Source organism: Phoenix dactylifera, chromosome 6 (genome assembly GCF_051530095.1).
Source record: "Phoenix dactylifera cultivar Ajwa chromosome 6, Ajwa_hap1_PhDact_Kaust_v1.1, whole genome shotgun sequence".
Lineage (NCBI taxonomy): Eukaryota > Viridiplantae > Streptophyta > Magnoliopsida > Arecales > Arecaceae > Phoenix > Phoenix dactylifera.
Window position 1 is genome coordinate 37,430,665 of NC_143195.1, and position 22,536 is coordinate 37,453,200.

The 22,536-nt window shown below is 37.0% G+C and overlaps 2 protein-coding genes across 3 annotated transcripts; one reads left to right on the forward strand and one right to left on the reverse strand.

Annotated features, from left to right (window-relative positions):
* Positions 1-679: 679 nt before the first annotated feature.
* On the forward strand, positions 680-9,323 carry LOC103703894 (uncharacterized). Of its 2 annotated transcripts, XM_008786937.6 has the most exons (9): positions 680-942; positions 3,669-4,090; positions 4,197-4,269; positions 4,452-4,532; positions 4,650-4,713; positions 6,319-6,406; positions 6,579-6,663; positions 8,717-8,761; positions 8,868-8,983. In XM_008786937.6, exons 1-8 carry the CDS (start codon positions 829-831, stop codon positions 8,753-8,755), a joined length of 966 nt encoding a protein of 321 aa, XP_008785159.1. In that variant the 5' UTR covers positions 680-828; the 3' UTR covers positions 8,756-8,761; positions 8,868-8,983. The 2 variants fall into 2 exon arrangements, with proteins under 2 accessions (XP_008785159.1, XP_008785158.1); XM_008786936.5 differs by having other exon boundaries at positions 8,717-9,323.
* A 1,010-nt stretch (positions 9,324-10,333) lies between these two features.
* LOC103703895 (pre-mRNA-processing factor 19-like) lies at positions 10,334-22,147 on the reverse strand. The gene is made up of 18 exons (XM_089923695.1): positions 21,877-22,147; positions 21,661-21,746; positions 21,429-21,500; positions 20,271-20,333; positions 18,490-18,576; positions 18,113-18,257; positions 17,909-18,027; positions 17,514-17,630; positions 16,230-16,331; positions 16,076-16,135; positions 14,703-14,777; positions 12,649-12,753; positions 12,454-12,570; positions 12,277-12,354; positions 12,098-12,194; positions 11,458-11,509; positions 10,967-11,037; positions 10,334-10,732 (listed from the first exon to the last, which is right to left on the reverse strand). The coding sequence occupies exons 1-18, from the start codon at positions 21,887-21,889 to the stop codon at positions 10,605-10,607; spliced, it is 1,587 nt and encodes a 528-aa protein (XP_089779821.1). The 5' UTR covers positions 21,890-22,147; the 3' UTR covers positions 10,334-10,604.
* Positions 22,148-22,536: the final 389 nt, after the last annotated feature.

The following is a 22,536-nucleotide window of genomic DNA, read 5'->3' on the forward strand; positions in this document are numbered from 1 at the left end:
TTTAAATTTTAAGCCCAACTCGTGCAAAACACTTTTGTTTTGGGACCGCTTGTCTCTCCCTCTTCCCCTGTCGGTTCCCCATTAAGGCATTGCCATCTCTATTGCGCCGGGCTCGGATTGGGTGTGCTCGGGCTCGATTTACGTCGGGCCCATTTGGCCATGGACCCAGAAAAACAAACAAGAAAGAAAAAAAGCCCAACCTACCAAAGAATTTATCCGTGTCTAAGTCCAAAATCCGACCGGCCTTGGTTTCAAACGAAGCATTTCGTTAATCCGTTAATCGCGCACGTTCTAAGGCTAGGATTGAAAGCTTGCGTGATGGAGTGGAAGAAATATTTTGAAAACGAAATATAACGACAATCAGAATAGGGATGGCACGTGGAAGACTGATAAAATCGAAATTTCAGCCGATGATGCGCTGAATTGGGGTCAATGTGCCGCTGAATCTTAGGTCTACATTACATCGGGACTTCATTTCATCAGCAGTAAGAATGTTTCAGAGAATCACATCCGTCCATTTAAAATTTCTCGTGCACCGTACGCAACGTAACTCTGCTTCAGGAAAAACGCGCCTAATGCGTCAACGCCGACCGCTTCCCATTTTTCTGTGAGGGTATCTTCGGAAATCCGTCTGACCTCCCACCGTCACGTCCCCGTATATACGTACACGAATTCCCATCCGAAGCGCGGCGAGAGAAAGAGGAGGGCAGAGGAACTGGGAAGGGACCTCGGTATCTCCTCGCCACTACCGTGTACGCTTCCTCGATTCGAGCTGAGATCTAGGGTTTCTGGGGCCAGGCCTAGGGTTCCGATCGCTCTGCTGTAACGATGCTCTCATTGAGGGAGAAGGTGGCGGACAAGCTCTATCGTCTTCTTGCGGACTCGCCATCCTCGCCTTCCCCTCCGACTGCCGACTCCCCCATCGCTCGCGACGAGTCTCAGGTAATGCCGCCCGCTCGATGCTTACCTTACATTGCTTTCTGTTTGTGGGAAATATTTCATCTCTTCTTGCGTGATGGGTCACGGAATCCGATGGTACATTCCTTTTTGTAGCATTCAATTTCTCTAATCTTAGGGATTTCAAGTTGAAATCAAGATAACTTTTGTGTTTCTTTTGATCGATGTATTCTTGACGTCTGTGTCATCAGATGAATATTGTGAATTGACCTATTAGCTGTTGGAGGGGCATCAATTCTTTATTTTTAATCTGGGTATTTTAATTGGCTTTTTCTTTTTTATATAATTATTATAATGAGAACCTATTAGCTGTTCGTGGGATGCCCTTAGTATCTATGGCTCTCCTTTTTCTTTGGTCTGTTTTAAATAATTAGTATAACGATACTTTATAGAAAGGGTGGATGCTCTCTGTCTTTTTCGCGAGTAGCAATAATGCCGTGGACTTTTAAAGTAACTTTCTCAGAAAAGATCAACTTGATGCCTCAACATTAGGGTTTGGGATTTATTTACAGGACATTTTGGCTTGATCTTTGATCACGAGAGCTTGACAGGTATATCATATCAACAAAAGTTTTTATAGAAGGTTAAGAGAAGGAAGCCCTTTCTGGTAGAAAACTTGGAGAGTCCTGATTCCAGATCAAGAACTTAGCACGGGGAAATTTCAACAACAGGGAATTTCCAGAGATCGTTGGGCCATTGAAATGTGAGAACGCGGCACAACTTGATTTTTTGATGGAAGAAAAAGGGAAATTTCTGATGCAGTATGAGAATACTAGTGTATAAGAAATTTCAAATGGAAGGGAGTGGGGGAGGCAGTAAGTCAATTGAAAGATGACAAATCTATAAATAGAACTTTTCTATGAACATTTCTAGTTTGCTTTAGAAAGTGCTCGCTGCTCAGTGTCAGGGATTGGGAGTAAGGGAGCATGGTGATTTTTGTTGCTCTTTTAGAATTTTAACTTGTCAAATAAACAATGTAAGCTTTCAAGTGGTGGTTAAAATCTTAATGTTAGCTTAGGTTTTAATCAGGTTTTTGTTTAGCTAATCCTATGAGGTGCTAACTAAGAATGATGCCACTATTGTCTTAAATGATGTGTAGGTTACCCCAAATTTTTCATGAAAGCGTATATATTCCATTATAAATTACTCACAATTTTATTTCCGAGAATTAGCAACTTAAAATCATCAGTTATGCTTGAGTAAAATGAATCTTAACCATTTATATGAAGACGAGAAAAAAAATAAAAAAAGAGTGCACAAAACAGTTGGGTTGGTAACTGAGATGGAGAGATTTCAGGAAATATTGGGAAGCAAATTTAGAAAGGTAGTTGATGTCTAAAATGGTACGATTTAACTGTAGTTAACTAACGAATAAGAACATGACACATCATTAGTGATAACTGGGGAATCACCTTAACGATAACATTTCTCCTTTTTCTATTTTTTTCTTTATTTTTAGTTTCTTGATAGTCAGATCAGCAATAGGTTTTAATGTTTTGGATGCTCAGACGAGCACCAATTTTGCTTTTGTTCTGACTTTTAGGTTTATATTTTAATGTATACACAACCTCAATGTGTATTTTCATCCATGTTCAAAATGACATGTTCCTTAAGTAGTTTATAGTTTTACTTTGTCATATAGTTTTTGAAGTGTAGGGTATTCTGCAGCATATGAAATAACTATAGATTTTTTTTTAATTACGTAATTGAGTTTTAAAACAATTCTCATCCGACTTGATCAATAATATACAATCCTATGGTTGCTTCTGTTTTGAACAATGTTGCTTAGAAAAATATTGTTAACTTTGACTTGAATGATCATACTTGGATTAAAACTTGATCTCCATTCTTTTGAAACCTGCCTGGATTTTTAACAAATATATTTTCTTGCTTTCCATGCCCATCATGTTGAATGTCTTGATCATTTCTTTCTACATGAGATTTGGATGACCTGCTAGTTAACAAAGATATAGTTTGAGGGAAAAACCTCTTAATTATTGATGAGATGAGATGACGATAAGGCTTTGCAGCATTGTTTTGTTACCTGTGCTGATAATTTATATATGTATGTCGTCATCATTGTTAAAAATGGAGCAAAATTCTTCTGAAGATGTAAGATTGATTCTTTTATCCATATAAAACCTAGCTATGATGACTGATTGGTGTCCCTCATGTCATGACTGCTTCAATCCACTCCTTTGTTCTATATGACACTTTAGCTGAACCTCTTTCCTGATTAAGCAATTAAGCAACTAATTTCCAAAGAAGTGACTGCATGATGCCAAATTACCCATTTCCATATCCCAGGATCGAGTGGGTGAATAAGTTTTAATTAGAGGATGCAAATGTCTGGCTTCTTGTTTTTTTTTGACATGTGTTATTCTAGTTTAACATTTTATTATCAGTCGATTACCCTATCTTTGCATGTTAAAGTGCTAAGGTTTTATTGACAGATCCATCTTATCTTTTCCTGTGAATTTTCGTTTGTACTTGATTCCTTGCAATGCTTTATTTGATTGTAATAACTAATCCTTACTAGCATGGGTTATACCACTCTACTCTTGAAGATTGATTTTCACTTAACAAAAATTCAGATTCCAGAATGAAGCAGAATGCATTAATGATCTCTGTTCCATCAAATTTGCATCTTCATTTTTATATTTTCTTATCCAAACTCAAATCATACAGCATAAACATTTCACATTGTGCAGGCAGTGTCCTTTTCTTCAGAGGAATTTACCACTTCCAAGACATCTACTTTCTCTTCATACATTTTATCTCTTCTCCCTACAAGATCTGACATTGATGCAGAGAAGCCAAATTCACCTGCTCGTCGACACAGTAGAAGAACATTATCGTCTTGCTTGTTGCCTGCACCATTGGATTGTAGTGAGGACTCCAGAAATGAAAGTGATGAAACAGTTGAGATTTTGAAAGAAAAGCTAGACCATGTCTCCGAAAGGAATATTAACAGATCTAATGGAACTGAAGAAGCATCAACTTCACATGATTCTGGAGAATATGTTTCATATCTTTCAGAAAAGTCTGCATTTATATCTGCAGATTTGTTTGAGTTTTTGCAGTCATCCCTCCCTAATATTGTGAAAGGGTGCCAATGGGTTTTGTTGTATAGGTAATGTGTTGTCAATAGATTATTTACAAATGGTACTTAAAGTTTTTTTTTTTTCTCATTTTTTCTTTTCCCTGATTTATTATTGCTCTCTGCAAATGAAGGGCAGTACGTGGAGACATGGGATATCACTTCACACGCTTCTTCGTAGGAGTGTTAATCTCCCGGGCCCATGTTTACTAGTGAGTGTATTCTTGCTCCTAGACAAGATTTTTTTCGGGTTATCTCTTAAATTTTAAGTGCTCTTTATTTCTGTGCTTAGGAGCTTTTGGTTTTGTGGTACTGCCAGACATGTGCACATGCACATCCACGTAAATGCATATATTGTTAAATAATTATTTTGAGATATTTTTGTGCTTTCTAGATTGCAGGGGATATGAAAGGTGCTATATTTGGTGGTCTGTTGGATAGCCCTCTAAAACCTACAGCCAAAAGAAAATACCAGGTGAGTCTCTAAATTTTTTCATACTGCAATCATCTGATCTTGTTATGATCCCTTTGTTTGCTTATGTTGCTTTTCCACTGTCTTGAAGTTTACATTCATCATATTGTTTTTGGATAGGGGACAAACCAAACATTTGTATTTACTACCATTTATGGGGAGCCAAGACTCTTCAGAGCAACCGGTATTCATCTTACCATCAAATAATCCATTCTTTTTCCTTTGCTGCATGTTGACCTCTATGCATTCAAAAATTCATAAAAGTATGTCTTTCTCAAACTCATCACAGTGCCTTATGTTTAAAGGAAGTTTTGCAGTAGAGTTGGATGGTGGCATTAGGATCTAATTCAGAAAAAGATATATTAAATTCATGTTTTACTGGTATTTGGAAAAGAGAGCTTCTGAAAGAGGTTTTATAACTTCAGTTTTGCCAGAATCTATGGCAAAAATGGTATATCTTTCACCGGAAAACTCTTACACCTCAACTATCTCTTTAGATGTCAGGACAATATTAGCATCAACTGTTTGTGAGTTGCTGTTGGTTGGAATTTTGTGTCCTTTTATATTAACTGAAGGTTCAACAGTCAGATTCTATTAGCACACAATGTTCTCATATTTGTGGCTATCATAAAATCTTATTTGGTTCCATGGTGTCATCTGTAAGAAAATTGACAAAAGTTCTATAAGCCCGGTTATTCTGCATTACACTCTTAATTTCCTTGCACTCATGAATGCGAGTTTAGCGAATGTCATATATGTGCTCTTCGATGATACTTGTTAACTGTGAAGAAATATCTGGGGGTTTTATGGAAAAATAAACTTGCACCGATAATATTAGCACATTTTGTGGTGTCTGGTGATGAATCAAATATTCAAAATTTCAAATACATAAATGTTAAAACAGAGAATATGAGCAGGGAAAATGGTAGGCCTTACAATTGTATGAGGAAATCAGTCTAAACCACTGATGGCATTAACTGTCATATAATTTTTTATGTTATAGTATACACATAAAAATGTATCAATGAACCACAAGCGAATTATATGTACCGGTATCATGAAGAAATTGTATCTAAGGAACCTGACAACAATTCATAGTATGGCATTTAGGTAGCATGGCAAGGACATTTTTTTTCCCTCCTGAATATGGTGAAGAGACCCATTAAGAGAGGATCGTTTCACATTGCCAAATTTACACGTGACTACCACCCACAGTCAAGAAAATAGTTTAATGGTCTTGCCTAAACATGTATCTGATTTGAAATTCAATCTCATATTTTGGATCTTTAAATTCTATTAGCCTGCTAAGAAGTGAATATGTTTATCTTTTGATGGGTGATACCATAAATTATGAACCTTACCCCAGATGGATGGGAAAGGCTTGTTGGTACTTTTTTTACTAGGTTTGCTATTTCTGAAGAGAGAGATGAAAAAGAAAAGATGATCTAAGTGCACATGTTCTGCAGATTCTGCTAGAAGTCTGTTTCGTACACATCTATTTACTTTGTTGCAACTTATTAAATTCATGTTATTTCTTAGCAGGTATAACTTTGCTGTGTATGCTTTCTGTAGTAATCAAGTTGATTTGGCTGTGATGGAAATTTCAGATATAAGAACTCTTAGCCTATCTATATGGTGCACAAGTGACATCAAATGGAATATTTTTTAGCAGAACATGTGTATCTAGCAGCTAATGTAACCCAAGCATTGCCAAATTTCTTCTGTGGAAAAAATTCTTCTTAATCATCTTTCCTCCCCTTTCTCTCTCTAATATTGGGATACTACACAGGTTCAAATCGGTACTATTACTTGTGCTTGAATGATCTATTGGCATTTGGTGGGGGTGGGAACTTTGCATTACGCCTTGATGAAGATTTGTAAGTAAACTATTTTTTTGTCAATAATGCAGTATTTCTAGAGATTGAAATTCAAATGACATCTGCATCCGTCAAATAATACAGACTTGTATGACCTTGCATTTTTTTTATGGATCTCATAATTGCAGCTTATAAATTATTTTCTGCTAACTTTTTCTTTCTTGTCAAAAAGATTACATGGAATGAGTGGCCCGTGCGAAACCTTTGGGAACTTATGTTTGGCTCATAGCGAAGAATTTGAATTAAAGAATGTTGAGGTAATATTTGTAAACTTATCAGAAGGTAGATATGGTACCTCAGCATTGTTAGAAGTCTTTATTGTTTATATTGGTGTGTTTTTTTGGAGTTTTTATCCTTTTTTTCCCCTTTTCAAGTGGTGCCGGCATGTTGCATCTTGATAGTTTGGATGATATTATCTTTCTAGTTGACAGGTTAATGATAATCACAAATGATAACCATTATCCACATAGGCATGCCATTTTCTAAACCATATTCATGCTGCATTCTTGCATCACATAAACACTTTGTCACCACATGGGCAATCTTTGCTTGATTTAATACTAGAACAAAACATCTAAATAATTTTACATTGCTGCCTTTTCTTATGATTGAATCATGTTCTTTTGGTCCTTAATTTTACATATTCATGAGTAAGATGATTGGAGGAATTAGAAAAACGAAGAAAATTTAGTAGAACGAAACATCTAAATAATTTTGCATTGCTGCCTTTTCTTATGATTGAATCATGTTCTTTTGGTCCTTAGTTTTACATATTCATGAGTAAGATGATTGGAGGAATTAGAAAAAGAAAGAAAGTTTAGAAGAAGAAGAAGAAAGGAAGTTACAAAGGAACATATAAAAGGCCATCAAAACGCCCCTAGATGGGGGCTGACCAGTTAGGGAGTTTGGGGACTGACCGGTTTGGGAGTTTGGGAATGAGATAAAAGATAAAGTGATAAGGGAGAGAAAGGAATGATGCTCAATTTCGATCCCAAGCTGTGCTTTCTGTTATATTTCTTCGAAGATCCATCCCTTAGGTGGTTAAGGAGTTTTTATATTGGTTATGGCTCAACATATAATCCCCAGGTACATATAGCTATGGCCAACTGTAGAATGATATGCTTATAGTGCTTTTCCATCCCAATTCTAACTTAATATACAACCTTCCATTTTCTATTCCTTTTGTAATGATGGAGCTTATACATCTATAATGTCTAGTTTGGAGTAAGTACACAAATGCCAAGGGCACCTGAAACTTTATGAGGAAATTTACTTGTTAGTTCCTTGGCCTAGCATAAGGAGTGACTAGTTATTTGTCATTTTCCTAAGTGATCACTAACTATTATATATTTTACTAGCTCATGCAAAATTCGTTTCTTGCATTATATATTGTTGCTTGGTTTTAGAATACATCTTCGCAAAACTTCACTGAAAATCTTTTTTCGTATATTAAATTTTTTTAAGCCCTAAATCCATGTGCTATGCAAGTCAGTTAAGCATTTTTTCTGTGCACTGAATCTGGCAACTAGACCTTTTCTTTTCTTGGTTTTCCATGTTAGTAGGTGCCTACCAATGATGTATAGTACTAGTAGTAGGCCTCTGATCAAAATGAGATAAAAACCAATTTATATCTGCAAATCTTTGCAAAACTTTTGTGTAGCTGAAACATTATTCCTTTTGCTGGAGCTCCCTGGATACACTGTCTGATAATGCGAATTTTTGGGAGAATGCACAAACCAGCCCTGCCTATAACAAACCAGTTGTATAATCAACTTGTCACATAAGAATGCATATTCAGGATCAGTTGATGCATCTAAAATTTTGTGTAGTATGCTTTGCTTATTGGGATCTGTCAGTTGAATTCAAACTTCAATACCAAAGAAAGTAAAGCTAAATAAATTCATGATGTGTCCTCGATTGCTAATTGATCTTTTATTTCAAGACTAGTAAATTCCAGATATATGAATGTGCTTTAGACCCTCGTATGAATTGATCTCATGCAAAAATAGCAAAATGCTAAATTTGACGTTATATGTCTTTTATTTAATTTTAATGAAATTGCACTAGATTGAGTCTGTGATCTATTAAGATTGAGAGACCTGACACCCTGACATTTTGGATCATCCGCTGCTGCACCCAATCTGCAGACCGGCTATATCCATTTAATGCCTGTTGTTGCACGATAATGTTTTGATATGCTGCATTCGTTAATAAATTTCAGTGTTATTTAAAGCTTTATTGGGCACCAGTTGCTCAATATGTAGGTATTGCATGAGACATCTCTCAGTTTCTTGCCTTCTGTCTTTGCAGCTATGGGGTTTCGCTCATTTGTCACAATATCGCACATAACTGTTGGTAGGATGCCGTTACTTTTGTTGTATATCATTTTGTTCGTTGGTTTCTACGTTTCTTTAGGGCAAGGATCCTCATTTGAATTGCTTTTGTTGCAAAATTTCTTTAGTTAGATGTCATTTGATGTGTTGCCATCTTCAATTCTGGGTAACCTGTCGAAGTCTGTGGAGAGGTTGTACTCTAATTCTTTGTTCTCGAGTGGTTATGTTGAGCTTTTTTATGATCCGCCTGTTGAATGATCACAAGCACAAAAAGATTAAAAAAAATCAAGTGCCATCCCGGGATCCGTTGATGGTCTTATTGGTTGTGGGGATAAAGAATCATGCCAGAGATCTAAATAAAGATCTGCAGTTGCTTCTATGGTTCCATGCTTGACATTCACGGGAGGTATTTTCCAGCTGGTTGGTCTTGTCTAGATAGAGGTGAACGATATGATGATCTATCTGGCAGTGGTGAACTATATGATGATCTATCTTCGGTGGCTGCTCCAGTGTGATTTTTAGGCCACTGTCAATTTGTAGGTAACTTTTGATTTTATAATTTAGATTCAAATTATTGCTTGAAATAGACAGATTGATGTGCACATTTAGGCCTTGTACCATATTGACAACTCAAAGAAGCATGGAACATAGTCTGAGCAGTCACAGCAAGCGTTTGCTGGAGGTGCAGTTACATTTCCAGAAACCAGTCTACCATCATCTTGATTGGCATTTTGATCTGCCTTCCCCCCTACAATTATGCCAGAACCATTTTGCATTCAACCACGCGTTTATCTGGATGGATCAGTCCATGCTTCCCCCTCCTGGTGGCCGTGGTCCATCAATTTGGTCGGGCCTGACCGACCTCGATTACTTGAATTTCAACCCTCTTTGACCGGCTCCTCCTCTCGGCTTTTTATTCAGGTTAAATCTTGAAAATCGGGTCGGAGTCTCAGGTGTGTTTCAAGTCTGGTCAGGTCATGGCCCAACCCATCGATAGGCTCAGGCTGTACTCTCTGATTCAACTTATTCTCCCATCTATCAATTGCTGCTCGCTTGGTGTTTCAAAAATCAAAACATCACTTTTTCTCGAAAGCTGTGTTTGTAAATAACCCTGTAGCCTATGCTCCATGGCTCATATATTGCCTTACTGATGGTGCGGTATCAAGGATACCACCGTCTTGCACGATTTAGAAGACAATATGTGACATGGCTTCTGTTATTCCCTCACCAATTTGCACTACATGGAACACAAACTTCATAGTTTGGATGCTGCAAATACATGAAAACCACTCCTCCAATCACCCATTCGCACCGCTTAATTTAACATGCTTCCTCGTCGGACAGCGATACAGATACAGGATGGATGCAGAGACATCCAGATAAATCAAGCATTTGCTCTCTTTTATTCTTTTCTGACTATTATTTTTTTTTAAATCTAACAATGCCCATTCTTGCCTGGAAAAGATTTGAGCAAAGAAACGACCTAGGCCTGCCTCAGCATGTTTTTCCTCTGTATCGTGGAGCCTCCTTAGCCTTCCACTGTCCCTCTCTTTCTGGGGAACTTTGCAAAGCCCTCACAAATGAAACTAGAATATGAACCAAGGAACGACGTCAAAATCACAATCCTCCCAGAATAAATGACTCTATGCTTTTACATCGACAACTCAAAACTACAATACGTCATTGTTTCACAGGACAACACTTCTATATAAAGATCCATTCGACGCTTCTTGGTTGCACCTAAAATACGAGGTGGGCATCATGGGGTCAACTGCTGATCTTGAGACCAGGGGCGTGCGGCGTCTTCCATGAATAACAGACGGCATCATCAAATAACGTAGCCCCAGATAATTTGTCATTCGAAATCAGTGATCTGGTGATTTGGGTTCTTCCGAGTCATTCCCTGGGAGACCAAATATTCGAAGATTACGGTCCATGGAACCAACAGCCATGTATTTTGCATCTGCTCCGAACTTTATGCATGTCACTTTTCCTGGCCATAAAAGACAACAGATAAAAAAAGGCACAGAGAAGGATGTCCAAAAAAGAGCAAAACAAAAATAGCATGCCCAAAAGTAAACCAACTCCTTGGACTACTATGGAAAAAGACATCCAACTCAAAAATTTCACCTAATTCAGCATGTCTAGCGTAAAAGTTTAGAGTAGCAGGATCTTAAATGATTGGGAAAATTTACAATCATAAACAAGTGGATAACAGTGTACGAACCTGTGCCTGATAAATCAGCAAAAGTCTTAATATGATTCCATTCGATCTTTACATTTGCAACTTGGTAGACCCTGCATCAATTAATTTGAAAATAAACCTGATCAATGACCTGAAACAATTGGACAGAAAAGGATTTTGGCAAGTATGTCTCAATCATTGTATCCAAACAGATAATACACTCCATGAATTTATAACAGTAGGAACATACAATCACTGCACTACCCAAATTGATATATGAACAGTCTAAATAACAACAGCACATCAAGAATACAATAGCCGTGGATGATGATAAACAATCTCCCACCAACTGGTGGTTAACACTGAAGGATGCAGCAATTTCCACTCTAGAAAGCTTCAAGAATTAAAAACTGAGGTTTCATGCTGAATTTTCATGCAAAGGATGCTGATCGGATGCTTCCTAAATATACCAGTTTTATACCTACATCTGAGACTAGCTGTTCTATAAAGGACTATTTTTCGGTGAAGCATACCTTATATCAGATCCTGCAATTGCAAGATAGCTTCCACTAAAGTCGAATTCCACTGCAAATAACAGCATAGTTTCTATGCATTAGTGAAAAATGTCCAGGAACAATCATATATACAAAAGTGCAACACGCTACTAAGACACGTATATTAACTCCATAAATTCAGAACGCCATTATAATAATTTGTAAAATTTATAGCTTAACAACAGTGCATTGTTCGGTAATTGAAGACAGACAACTCACAAAAGAATTTTACTCTTAGCTTCTTGGAATTTAAACTTTCAAGCAGGTCTGACAAAGAAGCAACCAAGGTTGTTGGAGACAAATTTATATAGAAGTACCACTTCTGGAGTAATGAGATATGAACCATCTCATTACCTAGAAGTGTGATATAAGTTTATTAGTTAAGGCAAAGATAATTAAAGATCTGATACATGAGCATGAGCGTACAGGGAAAATGTTCTGGACCATCAATAATGTCACATAATTGTAATGTCAAGATAATAAATGGTCTATCGTATGAAAATAAAGCAATAAAAAAACATGAATTTCCATTGACTTTTAGGATATAGAACTGAAACAAACAAGATCAGACAAAACGTTCGGATTTTCATCACCATATCATGGAGATTTTTTTTTTTACCAGAGTTTGTTGGACTATCTGAGTCATAGGGAGTAAAGGATCTGAAGTTCCTCAGCTTCCGAAGATCCCACAGCTTAACACCATCAAGAGCTGCAGTCTGGTCAATGAAGACGCAACACATTAGAACAAGGCGAAAAAGTTCTCCCTTGATGTTTCAGCATTTACTAGAGAGAACATACCGCAAGGAAATAACCGTTTTCAGAAAAAGACAAGGAAGTGACTGCTCCCACATGCCCATCAAATTTTGCAACATTTGACTGCAAATAACCGTAAGTCCAGGAAAGCTTGAAATTTTTCAAGGATAGGCGCAACTCAACCATTAGAATATTGTGAATTCAAATGTTTCACGCTTTTACCTGCGATTTTACATCCCAAATTCGAACAAGCGCTTCAGAAGTGCCTGTTCCAAGGATAAGACCATCAGGGTGAAAGGCAGCTGAAGTGTAGCCCTCTTCTCCTGAAGCTTCACCAACCTGCCTATGCATCTTATCAATTAGTTCACATCCTTGGGGTTTGCAAGATTGTTCTTATGCATGAGAGAGAGAGAGAACCTGAGTGAGGCATGATCCAGTAGCAAGATCATAGAAACACCAAGTGTTGTCCAAGGAAGCACTCACAAAATAATTACTCGAAGCATGGACCGTGACTGCTTGTACCTGGTTGAAAAGTTGAAATATAAATTAAAATCACTGATAAGAGGTATAACTAAAATAGCTTACCAAGTAACATGCAAGACCCAAAAAGATCAAGAAAGCTACCATACAATTTCTTGAACCACTACAAGAATTAAAATATCATATCAGGTAATGGAGCAGAAAAACTATCTTGCAGCTATGGTGGCGCTAAGCATAAATTCAGGGTGCATATTGTTTATTTTTTCCCACCAATTCTCTTTCAATAGATAACATAAATGGTAAGAAGAGTGCTGTGCGCATAAATTTTTCAGCAAATTCTGTATAACCATGCCTCTAAAACTAAAGGTTGTCACAGCATTTAATAAGAGTGTCAATTTATATTAAGCAAACTAGTCAATGATATGCAATCTTTGCGCCTGGGGGATGCAAAATCTGACATCTACCCACCAACCCGCACAAATCCCTACCCGGAATAAATGGGCCTGGAGGGGTTTTTCCTGAAGTCAGGTTGGTTCCAGGTCAACTCAAAATCAACCTGATTATAAATGCATGGGTTTCAGTTTGAGCCCCCAGACCTGATGGATCACCAGGAGTGATCTGGTCAGGAACCAATTCCTAGATTCAACATAGTTGATAGTTATCTAAATTTTTTTTTCATGGGGTTTGGTCCAGTTGAAAAAAAAAGGTTATAGAGAGTGATGGGCAGGATAGGCAAAGGGAATTTTGGGATGTGGGGTTGCATTTTACCTAACTTTATCCTTATTTAGTTTTGAAGTTAGATTTCATTTTGTCGTCTGTGATCTTTGAATACCATATTTAACTTTATTTTTTTAATTATGTGTGCTTGATGAGTTAAAACTTAAATGAGTTGGTGGGTGAATATGGCTTTATGCAAAATAAATGGGTTGGATATGCATTTACATTTTCCAACCTGATAATAAATAGGTTGGGTATTAGTTGATTTTTTTGATCCAAACCCAGCTCGACACAGGATTGCCACCCCTATCTGTGCCCTTGTTGACAATCCTTTACTCAGACAGCATCTAGGGCTCCTAGAGATAAAAAAAAATTTCACACCAGGTAAATCCTTCCTTTCCTCCTCTTACTAACATTATAGAATGTTCTTGTAAATTATGGTCAATACCAAATATATAAGCAGTGATTTCAAATCCCGAGTTTATTTGATCAGATTATTGAATCATCTATTACTCCTGAAATTTGTTTGATTCTTATTTCTACAAACATCTTTTTTAGGAGGATAATTAACACCCATTGTGTGGCATAGCAATAAATAACTTGCATATCAAGATTGTGTATATAGACATGTTTTGACTGGTTTTTCTCATCTTCAGCCTTCTAAATGGTTGATAGAAATGCTTTCAAAGATAAAGAATTGCAGTAAATAGAAGGGAGATAGTAACGCCCGCGCAACAGAAGCAAATTGCCTCCGCTCTGTGTTAACCTGTCTGAAAGATTACAGATAATCATTCATGTGGAAACTCGATCTCAGATCATTTTCAACGCAAATCTTGCTGCAAGCTAGCACATTAAGGCTCAATGTTAACAAGACTTTTTGGCAATCACGACAAGGCAATAGCCAAATCCAAACAGCTCAACACATAGGGATTACCACACTACAATTAAAGTGTTTTTCTTTTTTTGAGGAAAACTACAACATAATTCATTCTCATATGTATACGGTAGCAGCATACAGGTATGAATGGAAAATGGCAAGAATCTTAGATTCAAATATAAGCAACAAGCCATTAATTACCAAATTATTATATGATTTTAGCTAATAAGAACTTTCTGAATTACAATAATTGAAAATTGAAGTGTCAATCATGTTTAAAAAGTAAAGACTTCTTGCATGAATTGGGGTTATCATTTATCAACCACTTGTCCTAAAAAGGGAACATGCAGCTCCCAAATATTTTGCTATGGATGCAAGTTTCAGTGACTGATCATACCTCTGCACTATGGTCTTTCAAGATATGTAGACAATTATAATTCCCATCTTCAGTCCCGTGCCAAATACGAACAGTCTGCAGTAGAATGCAAAGTGAATCGACTCAGTGAGATAAAATTAACAACAGTCAGTGTTTACAGATATTTTGAAAATTATATGCAAGATCAAATTTCCAGTTTTTGGATTTTGAAAAATATATGCAATATCAAATTTCCAGTTTTTGTGATATATCCAAAGGCAGATAATGAACTTTGAAATTTTAGTTAGTATTTTACAGCTTACCGTTTCTGAAGCACAGGTTATACTTACATTATTCTCCAAATATGGCTATTTTGGAAGGTCAAATGTAAGTTAAACATACTTTCTACTTCTCAAATATCCTCATGAATAACAAGGGAAAATAGTGGTGGAATTTTCATCAGTCAGCCAGCTTAACTTTTGAGATCTTAGAGGATCCAACTAGTAGGTAATTAAGCATACCAATTTAAAGGACTTTCATCATGTGCATATGTTTGGAAGCATGCTCCTAAGAGAGGGCATTAATGCCCCAATGCAAACAAAATACAAACCAACATTCCCACCTACCAGCCCCTCATTGAAACATGCCCACCCCCAGCAAAACACATTTGGGCACACAGCGCACCAATTTTCTTCTAAGAAAAGATATGGTACTGCTTCCCTTTTTCAATTTTTCGCTTCATGTTCTAGGTATATACCCATTCTCATTTGTCTTTTTTCCTGATGAACTGATCCAACTACCATTTTATCAATAATTCCAGAAGGCAATTCTCAGCTTATAAAGTGCATATATGTAGCATGCATCCGTTGCACTTGCATTACCTCTTTTGAAACCATAGTATGCATATCAGCTATCTTCACGGCAACCATCCAATTCCCATCAATTGGCTGAATGAACAAACTAGAATAATAGTTTGTGCAAAATTCCACCTTAACATTCTGTGTCATGTTTTGATGTGGAGGATGAAATCAATTTACGAATCAATATTGATATTGTTTGATAGTTCCATTGGCTTGCAACATCTTATATCTAATTTCTTGGGTTATATCCATGCTTTTAGGATTCTCCTCATATTTATTAATTTTTCGAATTTATTATTTTGGGCCACCTTGACCTCTAGGCACCTACCTAGCACCTCTTGGGTTATATCCATGCTTTTAGGATTCTCCTCATATTTATTAATTTTTCGAATTTATTATTTAAGAAACTAAATAATTTTATATTTAAGATGTCCAAAATAAGCCATGAAACAGAGTAGTTTCCTATAGACAAAATGTGGATCATTTGGCAAACTAATTAAATATGAAACTATAGCAGTGATATATGGGGTAACAGATGCCTAGGTAATGACTAACCTTGTCTCCTGAGCCAGAAACAAAAAGCTCATCCCGAGGAACAAATTTCACACTTGTAACCTGTAATTTCAGTTAAATACTAATGATATTAGAAGGTTTAAAAAATCCGAGAAAATCAAGAAAGGTCGCTCTAATACAGGAAAAAGACAAAAACCTTCTTTGAGTGTCCAGTGAGTGTACATATGATCTGACCTGTTGACCTATCAAAAAGTACTGCATTTGTATCAATCCCACCAGTTGCAAGACATGCAGATTTCTCAAATTCCAATAAAAAAATGTATGTAATAATTGTTCTTTCAAAATGGCAACTATATTAATAACATTATACACAAAAAACTGAAATGGAAAAACAATTATTCTGTCAGGTTTCATATTTCTTCTATCATTCACAGCAATACTACATATGGACTATATGCATAACATGCACTGGTGACATCTCAATACATGTCTGCCCAATTAAAATACTAAAAAGAGTACTTAAACATTCGATTTAGATCTCTTAGTGGTACATACATGTGTATGTATATGTTAAATATGTATATACACATACATATGTACATGCATACACATATATATACGTATGTAATAAATAAATAACAAATAACAAACATGGTCATCTGTTACCCTTGCACTATGCATGGATATTCTGATATTCAACAAACATTAGCAATGTGAGTAAGTAAAAGCATGCTAAAAAATTATTCAATCTCTTAAAAATGAAATAACCAAACTATACAACCCCACCAAGCTTTATCATCATATTTGATGCTGGTTATTCTTCAATAAGGTATTAAAAAAGACTTCCTAAAAAATACATAGTGTCATGTCTGCAAGGTAACGGCTCATACAAAATTGCTCCAGCCACTCCCAAGTTGGGGTGCAAACCAGCTGAGCTGGGCCAAGTACAAAGGTGCCCAGTCTCTGCTTGTTATATAATTGAGCCCAAGTTTTGGCAACAACTATTCAAACTTGGCTCATCTGTTACTTGGACAAGCCTGTCATCAAGCAGAGGCTGAGTTTCTATTTATTTTTGCAAGCCCAGAGTGTTGTCTTGGCTTATCTGTGAGTCAAGGTCTAACTGATTTTGAGCTTGGCCCATTTCCTTATTGAACAAGCTTGATTGAACCATGCTACTAAGCCAAGCCTGCGCTAACAGCTCCGTTTATTTGAACACCAGAAGCAAATTTGTAGTGATTATCAAAAAATAAATTGATAGGTTTTAGACTAGGACAGAAGTTGGAAAACCCTTCTCTCATGTCAGCCAACTGTCATCAGGTCATAATATTTCAACATTTCATCCACATGGCTGTTGCATAATCTTCTCTCCATGCACAGGAAGCGTTGCCAATGCAGGTGTGGGTGAATACATAGAAATATTTTGTTAAGACAGACAAAAGCATGATAGCAGGTCGAAGCAGAGAAAATCATCAATATGTACCTTTGAAGGATGGATATCAACAGATAGTATGCCTGGCTTGTTAGTCTTGTGAAGGGGATGACTAGAAATCTGTGTGTACCTCTCCAGTGCGTCAATAGGTGCCAATGTAGGAGAAATCTAGCAAACACAAGAAATGCCTTACATCATTTAAGAATCAAATGTAAAAAGTCAAGCCCTAGACATCACTTTACTTTCTTCATCCGGTATAACAAAATAGGACCCCCTTCTCTCTCCATACGCTAGCCACGTGTGTGTGTGTGTGTTTATATCCTTGTATTCCATTTTGTTAATAAAATTTTGGTTCCAACCATTTCTTCCACAAATCATTAGGAAGCTTTGGCTCACATTGATACAAAAACAAGCTGCTATAGTTGCACAGCAAAAAGAATAAATACCTGCCGCTTCTTCCGCTGTCCTGAAAGCATAGCATTACACTCTGTAAGTTCTGCAATCATACCAGGATTTATACCTGGATGAATTCTTTTCCCATCAGGGCCCAACTCCTCCTCTGCAGCTGCAAGTAAGCAAATTCTTGAGATATGGAACCAATTCCTGCTGGACTACTAAAGTTCAATAATAACATAGAAAATAACAGAAACCTCTTTTCCCATTGCTGACAATATTGTTTGCGTTAGCAGAATATGCCATTGATGAAGGAATCTGTCTTTCAGCCTGAGCCAAGAGCATTCTCGCCTCATCCCTTTCCTTCTTTAATCTTGCTATAACACGGCATGCAGCATCATGCTGGCAAATAAATGTAAAGGAAAAATTAAAATAAGTCATGATAACCAAAGGCTTCATAAAGATGTATATATCAGACTACAGAACAAAAAAGACTTCAAACTAGATATATTTATATCAAAGATAAAGTTACTCTAACATCAGCTGCCACCAAGTAGAAAGAACACAGAATGCCCATATGCAATGCCAGAATATGCCACTAATTGCAAAATAAAATAATACAATTAATTAATACCTGGTATAGGGCATGACTTAGCTCTTGCCTTACTGTATGCAATTGCTGTTCCAGTGCAAAATTGGACAGCATCAAAGCATCCCACTCCTGCAAACCAGAGATGAAAATAAAGGTTCAGAAAAATATAGAGTTAAATCTAGACAACTTGTAGCTAAATTAGCATCACCAGACCAAAAGTTTAAATTGTTTACAAGCATACGACCTTACCGCAAATAATATGCATATTCAAAGTTCCAGATGTTATGGTGAGCAACTTAGAGTGCACTATGAATGCCATTATACTTATTGAACATGATTACCTTGATCAACAGTTTTAATACCTAAACAATAAGCTTTTGGAAAAATAATCTCTTTAATCTTTCAGGTTCCACAATATCAGAGGGAAAATTGACTTTGATATCTTCCGTACTTCAATTGCCATTGAAGCATAAGGAAAAATACATTCTAAACTCATACTAGGTTGAAGATCATGTCCTCTATGTTTCTTCGCAAGCCTTTTTTCAACTGAGAGTATGCTATTGCATCAAAGATGATAAATACATAAAAGATGAGATCTATGTCCTTCTCATTTTAAGAAAACCCAGAAATTAGAAAGAAGAAAGAAATAAAAGAAGCAGAATTGATTACATAAGAAGATAATCCTCTTACTCAACCAATAGGAAGATATTCTAAATCATAGTACCATACTACTTGCATTCAGCCAGGAATTGTCAAATGTCAAGTGATCTCATTCAAAAATATCCCACCATATCATGATTTAAGCTTGCCTCTCTTTGTCAATCACATATGGATCCAATCTTCCACACTATATGTGGAAAGACAGTGGCAAGAGGTTCCATATCAAGTCACTATGAGGCAGTAAATAAGATTCAATCTCTCCATATTGTAGGCTTGCTAGTTGCTACTAATGTTTCAGTTCCTTTCAGTAGGTTATCCTCCTTAATACCTTGCAACATCTACCCATCCAAACAAAATCATGAGTTCATACCCTATTGTTCTAAAGAACATTAACCTGCAGTTTCTCGGCTGGTGTTGACCATAGACCTGATTTAGCTTAGGTTGGCTGAGCAGGTGAAACATATTCTCCACTGCAGGGCTCACCATGATATATGCAGACTTCAAGATCTTCTTCCAGATATATGATCAATTCTAGGACTAGCTTTGGAGGCCTTTACCTTTGAAATCATGATTTCAATCTTTTGCCATATCTAAATTATTTGAATTTTGAGAGTTGAAACTTTTTAGGAGAAGTTTGGTTGTAGAAAAAAGAAGGTTTAAAAGCAGAACAATATAAGATACCAACGATAGAGAAACCATCCCAAAATCTATACAATTCACAACCTTAGGGATTATCTGAATTTTCAGTAACAATACCAAATTCTGATATTATACAGCCACAATTTTAATTTTAGAAAGCATGCCAAATTATAATATCATGATTTAGTGGCAAACACAAAATCACCATAAATGACCCGATGAACTGTCCTATTGGCATGAACTCCGAATACAAATCTCAAAGCCCATGAAAAAATACACACAACCCCAAGAAAAAAATTTTGTACTCCACATCGGACCTAGCTAGCACCCTAATATTTGTGAATTCAGAATAAGAAATCTTCTTCTAGAAGCAGGAAATGGACTCGTTAACGAACTCCAAATTAGGACAACAAGAATTTCTTAGTATTTAGTTGGAATACGAACCATACAGACACACACTATGCTTTTAAAACATGATTACACAAAACAGGTCATGTTAAAACCAAAGAGTTTAAGGCACTTACGTTTTGGAACATTCCAAGCAGTCCGGGGATGCTCGCAGCTTGCAAGGATCTTGGCCTCGCTGCCTGCAACAAAAAAGATATATTACGATATTATCCTACAGTATTAGCAGTGCAAAAGTAAGACTTCAGCAATCACTATTACTGCATACTTGTCTGCTGCATAGTAGGCACCTGAACCATTGTATTGTACCAGAATATATTCTTTTGCATTCGTTTAATACTTAACAGAATACTTTTACATTCACTCTACGTCTCATGGGTCAAAAAAAAATTATGTAGCACCTTTTATGAGTCTCTTTCTGTACTGACCTTTTACATGATTATTCTATTATAGCATCACTTGCAAACACAATAAGTTGATTCAATAATCAGCCGAAACAGCCTGCGTCGATAACTTCAGCTAGGTGCAAACTCAATATCCAAAAATGTATTTTACTATAACTCATGCAAGTTTGTTCTTAAGAACAAATCTCCATCACAGAGGCACAGCAAAATTGATTTTTCCCAACTCCCACTCATTTTGTTAATCAATCCCAACAGAAAGTTTAGGGCTTCTCTTGCAAACCAGAATTTCATCACATGCTAGAATCAAAAAGAATCAAGCTCAAGAGTATGCAAAACTAACTCCGACTCTTCCCACACATCTGGGAACTATAATAATGCGCCAGCTTCTCCAAAACTAAAGAGCACGTAAATTCAACTCATTGACACCTGGATGAATCATATAATATGCTAACGTCAATAACAAAGAAAGCAGAAAGACTACTGGAATGTACATATCTGTTTTGAACAATCACCTGTGACAGTGTCGGTGATGCAAGAGAACATGCCAAAAGCACTGTATATATTGCTATAGTCGAGGCCCCATTGACCTAAACCTAGAGTTGGCTAACTAGTAGCTCCATCAAAATCCAAATCGTATGGATAGCTTCCCCCAAGATGGTGCAAAACCAATTATCCAAACATCCGGATAAACAAGATTCTTACCATCTTTGTTAGCATGGCGGTAGAACAACTGGTCAAAGCCAATTAACCATTTTACATGTAGATTTCTGCCTTAGTGATCTCTCCGCAGTTTTATTCCTTTTTGTTTTTCTTCTTTAATTAAGGATGCTGATAGTAGCTAAATTGGGAACCATCAAGAATGAGAACATGCACCTTGTTTGTCTTCACGGGCAAGATATCGTCCATCGTTAGCTCCTCCTTGGTAACCGGACACTTCCCATAATCCTGGACGGACAAACAAAAGAAACAAGAAAGCATCAATTCGACTAAAAAACAGACCGAAACACCAAGAAATGGAAGCACATAAAACCAAGAAACCAACCAGATTGGAGATCTAAAATATTGGTTTCAATTCGAGAGAGTAGGAGAACCGAGGGAGACCTACCGCAATGTGGCGCTCGATCAGCCGGCGCTCGAACAGAAGCCCGGATTCTTTTGAGAGCACCGGCTCCTCCGGCACTTCGCCGGAGACTACAAGAGCGAGAAAGGCAGAGAAAGAGGACGAGAAGAAGGGTCAGTTCAGGAGAAAAATTGCAAGAAGTGAGCGGAGCAAACCCTAGGGTTTTGGGTGGCAGGGAGACGGGAAGGAAGGAGATCGTACTCGCACAGATCATGGCGATGCCAAGCTAGGGTTTCGAGCCCGTGTCGGGGCCTGATGGCCGGAGGAGGATGGCTGTAGGTTTTTGGGAACACCGGGAAAGGGTAGAGAGCGGGGCGGAGGAGACGGGGTTAGAACAGGAATTTTCGTCCGAAGCCAAGTGCATATATATTATGGTTTATGTCTTGACCAAAAAGAGGATCCTACAGCGTCGTGTGATTTTGAGGGGAAAAAAAAAAAAGTTTGGCGGCTATAGGGGTAAGTGCTCCACCATGAGCCTAACCCATTTTCGCGCACTTGTTAAGTAGTTAAGATCTACTCATCGAATAATTAATATGGGACTAAACACAAGCCGCATGAATGCTCATATATTCGCTACGATAATCTTGGCATTCATAATCACATGATTACTTTGAGGATTGGCTTGCGAACTATCTCTCCCATTCAAAGAACAAGAAATACTTAATTAGCCCTTCCACTTATGATTTGTGATACTGTAGCTATGGAAAGAGATAAATCTATCCGAACCTTCCTTTAATCATGGTGGAGAGTTATATTACCTGCCAATGGTCTGAGGGAACATTGCATTTATTAGTTCTGATTATTTTCCTGATCAATTTTGTGCATCCTGCTCCTTCCCTTCCATTGATTCTTCTTCCACTC

Coding starts and splice junctions, on each gene's coding strand:
- LOC103703894 (XM_008786936.5), top strand. CDS start 829: ATGCTCTCATTGAGGGAGAAGGTGGCGGACAAGCTCTATCGTCTTCTT. Junction 4,533..4,649: donor CAGCCAAAAGAAAATACCAG/GTGAGTCTCTAA, acceptor GTTTTTGGATAG/GGGACAAACCAAACATTTGT. Junction 4,714..6,318: donor AAGACTCTTCAGAGCAACCG/GTATTCATCTTA, acceptor GATACTACACAG/GTTCAAATCGGTACTATTAC.
- LOC103703895 (XM_089923695.1), bottom strand. Junction 17,631..17,908: donor GACAGCGGAAGAAGCGGCAG/GTATTTATTCTT, acceptor TGTGTTTGCTAG/ATTTCTCCTACATTGGCACC. Junction 16,332..17,513: donor TTGATATCCATCCTTCAAAG/GTACATATTGAT, acceptor TTGGAATTTGAG/AAATCTGCATGTCTTGCAAC.